Source organism: Sander lucioperca, chromosome 14 (assembly GCF_008315115.2).
Source record: "Sander lucioperca isolate FBNREF2018 chromosome 14, SLUC_FBN_1.2, whole genome shotgun sequence".
NCBI lineage: Eukaryota > Metazoa > Chordata > Actinopteri > Perciformes > Percidae > Sander > Sander lucioperca.
In genome coordinates this window covers 6,505,594-6,512,875 of record NC_050186.1, presented here as the reverse complement: position 1 = coordinate 6,512,875, position 7,282 = coordinate 6,505,594, and the positions used below count along the sequence as shown (strand labels likewise).

The window sequence follows — 7,282 nt, the reverse complement described above, 5'->3', positions numbered from 1 at the left end:
TTGACACTCTTTATCCAGAGTCGGATGAGAAGAATCATGTGTTTCTGGTGTTTAGCACAGAGATTACAAGCAGGAGGAAACTATTGTTACTATTTGCTGGTCACGAAACAGCTCTTACGTGTAAACTAGTCTCGCATTGTCAGCTCTATCTCCACAGCGCTGTGGAGAAAGTTCTGGCTACACCACAGATGCATTCTGGGAAAGGAGAAAAAAACACTCTGGGTTGCTTGCATTTCTTTAAACCAATCACAATGGTCTCGGGCGGCGCTAAACTCTGGACGCAGCGACGGTGGCTCTGCTAAATAGTCTCAGGAAGGAACTTGTTTTGGTGGAACATTTGCACCCCGCAAAAGAAAACGCCACATCCATTATTAAATGAAGTTAACTGTTGACACAATACAGTAACGTGAGCTATTTAAATTAGCTGATAAATGGTTAAACCTCATTAGCTCTTACCAGTGTATCTCCGTGTGTACTTCGTCCACAGCAATCCCACCAATCGCTCCCAAAATGCCCTAAACATATTCTTTATAAATCTTTACAGTCATTCCCTGAAAGAACCAAGCAGGTCTGCCTTGTTGCACGATGCAAATGTTCTTCAAAACTTGACATTTTTAGCGTGTAGCTTGCTAGCTCGAAGTTTGTCGTTTCCCGAAGCGAAGGGATTTTGAGAAGGGCAACACATAGAGAGAGCGGAAGGCGAGGGGCAAAGCCTCACACTTGTCAGGCTTTATCCTGGAAATGTATTTCCGTTGATTCAGACTATGTGTAAACTAACTGCCCTTTAAACTCCATTTTGATATACTTACGTCTAAACTCTTTGACCTAATTCTGCATTCTTGGCTCATAGCTTTTTAAAGGAGCAGAAAGGGGTTCAGTGTCTTGCTCAAGGGCACTTTTACGGGACTCTTGGCTGCTGATCATTAGGGTTCAGACCTGTTGGTGTCCTGGATGAGGGACAGCCTCCCGCCCGCTGTGTTTGGTGGTGGTGTCGCCTGGAGCAGGAAGTGAAAGCAGACAGACCAGAGTCAAACCGCAGCTGAACTCTCTGCAGAACCAAAACACAAATAGTTTTCTTCGAAGTTCACTTTAGAAAATGTTGTGAGGCTTGAAAATAAAAAAGCGAAACCACACATGAATGAAACGTTCAAGCACCTGTAGCTGCTTGTTTCTGATTGGCTCACAGGTTTTTACCGCATCATTAATGACAGATGAGATATTTAATTGTTATTTTGGGTGCAGTAAGGTGTCACCATTGTCCCTCTGTTTTTCACCCAACACACAACAACGTCAATGTTTCTGGGTCAGTTGATGTGAAAATCCCTCAAGTTAATCCTCACGCACACACACACGCACACACACACACACACACACACACACACACACGTACATGTACACACACACACACACACACACACACACACACACACACACACTTATATTGAGGAAAGGTCCTGTGCTTCCTGTGCTTGTCCTCTGCTGATCCCGTTGTTTAGATTTGGTGTCTCGTCTGACGTGAGGCAGCAAGGAACGAGAGGAAGAGATAAATGGAAGTATAGCTGCAGGGGTGTGAAGATGAAACAGCTGAAGAAGAGACAGCTGGATGTAGATAGCGAGGGAAGACAGATGGAGAGCTAAAGGACACAATAAGACGTTTAAAGGAAGTGAAGACATCCATCAGAGAGACTTAAAGAGAGAGAGAGTGTGTGACGACAGACGAGATACTTGGTTTCAGCAGCTTCACTGCAGAAGCATGGCTTTAGGGTTCAGTTACTGCAGAGATAACAGCAGCAGAGCAAGTAGAGAATGACTGATTATATGTCCTTCTGTTTCTAAGACGTGATGTGGCCCCATAATGAAAAATACCGAATTAATTAATTAGCTAAGCTAATTAGCCAACCGATTAGGCCTGCACGATTAATCGTTATAAAATCGCGATCTCAACTCTTAAGACTATATTGTCACCAGAACCATTGTTGATTATCCTTGGCACATCGCAGTTATTTAAGAAATTGACTTCAGCCCAGCAGCGGTTCATCTCCTACTCTCTTATTACTGCAAAAAAGTTACTTCTAAAGTCATGGAAAGGGCCAACGATACCCACTGACAAAATGTGGCTCCGGGATATGTCCAATACCTTACATTTGGAAAAAATTAGATATTTGTTAAAGGATAATCTCTCAGGTTTTTATAATATTTGGCAACCCTTCATAGACTTCTTACAATCAGTATCTGTATAAATACTTACCTTCTTTCATTCTATTTGTATAAACTCTTATTTTACTTCTTGCTACAAAATTGGTGTTCTGCTCCCGCAATGTTTGTTTTTGTTTCTTTTTCTCTGTTTTGTTTCGGTTTATATGTACATTTATACAAAAATACTTGAGCCTCTCTTATATTGTTGATTGAAAATTGTATAATATATATATATGCTCAATAAAAAAACTCAACATAAAATCGCGATCTCGATTCACCCTGTTCACGATTAATTTTTTAAATAAATATATATATATTTTTTTTATGACTTTGATACTCATTTAATTTTACGAGCCGAATGCATCACAAACGCTACTACTTTCTTCTGTGAGTTTTAAACATAGACTGTATAAAATAGGTTTTTAGGCGCTCCCAAGCGCTGCAGTGCTCTCCCTTCTCTTCATTGTAGCCTCTGTGTTTACAGGCTCGTGGTGATGCCCAATGTGCTATAGGTGCCAAAAAAAATCTATGTTTGGTACTGCCAATTTGTTTTGTTTTGTCATGGTTCATGCGTGCAATAAACATTACACTTCATGAGAAAAAAAATCGTGGCAGAAAATCGTGATATCAATTCTAAGCTAAAAAATCGTGATTCATATTTTTCCCCGAATCGTGCAGGCCTAGTACCGATACCCAGCCCGAGTAAACGGTTACCAAAACTGGAAGTAGATCAGAGTGAGACTTAGGGCTGGGCAATATATGATTATTATATCGACATCGTGATATGAGACTAGATATCCTCTTGGATTTTGTATGTCGTAACATCTTAATATGACATAAGTGTAAAGTCATGTTATTTTCCGAACTTATCCGACTCTTTTAGCTGTTGTAATTTTTGCATTTACCCATTTAGTTATCATATCCACATTACTGATGATTATTCATCACAAATCTCATTGTGTCAGTATTTTGTGAAAGCACCAATTGTCAACCCTACAATATCTTCGCAGTATCGATATCGAGGTATTGGCTCAAAAATATCGTGATATTTGATTTTCTCCATATCGCCCAGCCGATTGCTGCTCTTTCATTGTTGACACGAGCTACTTCAGGCGGTTTGGACATCTGATTAGGAAGGGTTAAATATCCCATCCGGGCTGGGAAAGGAATCTTCCAGAAGGAGCTGAGGAGAAAGGTCTGGGTTACTTTGGGCTTCCACTTGGGCCTGGATATGCACAGGAAAAAAATGAAAAGATGTGATTTGACCCTTTACACTCACACTCAACTCACTTCCCTTCCTCACCTGTCTCTCCAGGTGAGCCCCGGGCTCCAGATCGAGTGCTAGCCATGTTGCGACAGTCCGAACCGACCTCCAGCACCCTGCAGCTGGTTGCCAATGATATGACGGACATCATGGAGAAGCTGGACACGCGCGAGCTCGACCTGGAAGACGGAGAGTACGACACAAACGATGCCTACGACGCAGGTGTGTGCATCCTGTCTGCGTGTCCTCTCCCGTCGCTGCCTATATCTGTGTCATGGCGTTTTGCACGTTTTATTCTTGTACGTTTTTAATCCTGCCCCTTTTAAAATTATTTATTACAACTTTTTAAAGTTTTTTTAGCTTTATTGTTAGGACTGGGTACCGAATTTGACCAATTGTCTCCTTAGTATCAAGTATCAAAACATGCCTCGTCATTCAATACCAAATTTCAATACTTAGTATTGTCAGTGAGCCAATCGGCACGCCGCATGCTTCTACCAAGATCTAATAATGTCTGTGATTGGTCGTAGAGACACGCAGGAAAAACTCTACGTTACGCAGAGACGGGCTCACGTAGTAGGAGCTGAAAAATAAATAAAAAGATTTGTGCCGTAATGTGTAATGTAATTTATTTTTGTTTTATAAAATTGGTATTGAAAAAAGTATAGTAGTATGATAGTATTGGTATCAGTACCGGTATCGAACATTTTTGATCAATACCCAGATCTATATATTGTATTATTCTGCTTTTTTATTTATGTGTAAGAAATACTGCATGGTGTAAGTTGTCTTTACTGTGCATGTGACAATTAACGTCTTGAATCCTGCAGCCGAGCATTTGCCTTTCACGGCGATCTACCACACGCTGGGTTTCAAGGAGCCCGAGGCCAAAGTGTTCCTGTCCTCTCCCATCACGGCCAAGATCCTGGAGGTGGAGCGCTTCACCAAGAATCAGGACCGCTTCAACGTCACGACGCAGAGGAGTGTCAACAAGGTGCACACAGACACACACACCTCCCAAACATCTCACTCTGAACAGCTATTATTCGTCTCAGACGACATGTCGACCTATGGTAGCTGTGCTCTGGTGAATCAGCTATTCTCAAATTCTCACTGATGTCAAAAAGGGTTTTAAATCGCCGGGCTGGCATCCTTTAAGACTGTCAGAGGTTCAGTCAGCAGTGTGGTGACCAAGTCATCTTTGCTCAAGTCCCAAGTTAGTCTCAAGTCATTTGGTCAAATTCTTGAGCAAGTCAAGTGTTTTTTTGGGGTCAAGTCACAGGTTTTGTCAAGTCGCAAATCAAGTCACTTTTTTTTATACCCAAGATAAAGCAGTCTTACCTGTAGTACCTGGTCTTTATAAAGATAAAAGACAAGGTATTGGTAGCCCATCAAAGTGATTACTGGTGGCACAGACGCAGCCGTTGTGGCGGTCTTGGCCCACTAATGAGGCTCTTTGTTACTTGTTGCCATAGCAAAGAATTTGACTGACAGCCAGTCATCCAATCAAGACCTGTCACATCCCGGGGAGCTTTTTGAGTCGTCCAATCATGATTCATAGTCAGTTTGCGTTGCTGCCGCTGCATAGCATACTTGATAGTTAGACAGTAGTCTTGCATTGCTAGACCTTTCTCCACAGCGCTGCGGAGGAAGGTCTGGCAATGCAAGCTATAGTCCACACAGCATTCCGGGATAGGAGAAAAACGTGCTTGGGTTTATTGGCATTTCTTTAAACCAATCACAATCATCTTGGGCAGTGCTAAGTGCCGGGTGGAGCCACGGTGCCTCTGCTAAATAGTCTCAGGAAGGAACTTGTTTTGGTGGAACGTGTACATTCAAAAGTTGTTTTAGTCGTGCAACAGAAAACTCAGTTTGGACAGATAGTCTAGCTAGCTGTCTGGATTTACCCTGCAGAGATCTGAGGAGCAGTTAACCGTAGTCCTCACAAATCCACCAGAGGTTAGAACGCCAACACAAAGAGAGTGGAGGGTAACGGGACACACGAAAATGGACATCCGAAAAGAGTGACATCCGGCAGAATTTCCAGCAGAACGAGAGCAATTCCAGAAGTGGAACACCGTGGACTAGTTAGACAGAAACGTGAAAACATTAAATAATATAATTTTACATTTAACAGCTAACATTCAAACTTAGAATTACACGCAAGTCAAGTCTTGAGTCATTAACTTACAAGTCAAGTCTCAAGTCATTTATTTTTTGTCAAGTCGCAATACGGTGACTCGAGCCGACTCGAGTCCAAGTCACCAAGTCTCAAGTCCACATGTCTGTCAGTTAGCTGCGCAGAATAATGGGAACCCAAACCAGATTTCTCCTTCAGCTGTTGGGAAGGTTCAAAGTGCTTGTAATAAGACATAAAGAGGCATTAATACAAGATATAAAAGACACGTTAAAGTACATGTACTTTACTTAAGTACTTTCATTTTCTGCTTCTTTCTACTTGTACTCCTCTACATCTCAGAGGTAAATATTGTACTTTTTACTCCACTACATTTATCTGACAGCTTTAGTTACTTTTCAAATGCAAATGTTTTTCCTCCCCTTCCTGTCCGGTGAAAACCTTGTATCTCCAGATTTGTTGCTGTTGAATGTTTTTGATAAACTGAAGGATGAAGTGTTCCTTTATGTGTTGAGAAAATCCTCCTCCTTCTTAAAGCTAAATAAAGTCTTTAAAAAGCCTCTTGGATCAGCAGGAAAATGCATCGTCACAAAGCTGAAAAAAGGGCTGTTTTTCTGACACCGTGAAAAGTTTTAAAACTTAGGTTACGTGGTTCTCACAGGACAGCAATGCTACAAACGTGATGATCTTATAGAATATGATGCATTGCTGTAGATTAAACTACCCAACAATATATAAAGGAGTTCAAATCTGCACAATCGATACTTGCTTTTGCAAATAATTTAACAATGAAATGCCAAATGTAAAGCATTAAACGTGTGTCTGTGCTGTGTGCTCAGTCGTTGCCGGCGGTGTTTAAGATCGAGTTGAAACACGGCGAGTTCACATGGCTGGTGAAGAGGAAGGAGAAACACTTCATGGATCTCCACAGAGAGCTGAGGACGTACAAGACCTTCATGAGGCTGCCGCTGCCGTCACGCAGGTAAACGCCGCAGGGCTTTTTCTGGCTTCTCTGTTCTGGATTGGCTCAGGTTTGGATTTATGTCTCTCAGGAGCTCAGATTAGGGGCGATGTAAACACTTGAACATTAGCTCATAGACTCGAGACTTGACTTGGACTCTAGATCACAGACATGAGACTTGACTTGGACTTTAGCTCAGAGACTCAAGACTTGACTTGGATTCTAAATCAGAGACTTGACTTGGACTCTAGATCGGAGACTTGACTTGGACTTCAGCTCAGAAACTCTGGACTTGACTTAGACTCTAGATCAGAGACTTGAGACTTGACTCAGACTTTAGCACAAAGACTTCAGACTTGACTTGGACTCTAGATCAGAGACTTGACTTGGACTCTAGCTCAGAGACTTCAGACTTGACCTAGACTCTTGATCAAAGACTTGAGACTTGACTTGGACTTTAGCTCAGAGACTCTGGACTTAACTTGGACTCTAGCTCAGAGACTTGAGACTTGACTTGGATTCTAAATCAGAGACTTGACTTGGACTCTAGATCAGAGACTTGACTTGGACTCTAGCTCAGAGACTTCAGACTTGACCTAGACTCTTGATCAAAGACTTGAGACTTGACTTGGACTTTAGCTCAGAGACTTGACTTGGACTCTAGCTCAGAGACTTCAGACTTGACCTAGACTCTTGATCAAAGACTTGAGACTTGACTTGGACT

The 7,282-nt window shown here is 41.9% G+C and overlaps 1 protein-coding gene across 2 annotated transcripts in view; it reads left to right on the top strand.

The window, feature by feature from the left end:
- pld1b (phospholipase D1b) overlaps positions 1 to 7,282 on the top strand; it is a 67,018-nt gene that overhangs the window by 26,745 nt on the left and 32,991 nt on the right. For both annotated transcript variants that reach the window (XM_031285183.2, XM_031285184.2), the window contains exons 2-4: positions 3,512 to 3,682; positions 4,291 to 4,454; positions 6,437 to 6,579. In XM_031285183.2, the coding sequence (XP_031141043.1) occupies positions 3,544 to 3,682; positions 4,291 to 4,454; positions 6,437 to 6,579 (446 nt within the window). In that variant the 5' untranslated portion in view covers positions 3,512 to 3,543. The remainder of the gene's footprint in view (positions 1 to 3,511; positions 3,683 to 4,290; positions 4,455 to 6,436; positions 6,580 to 7,282) is intronic.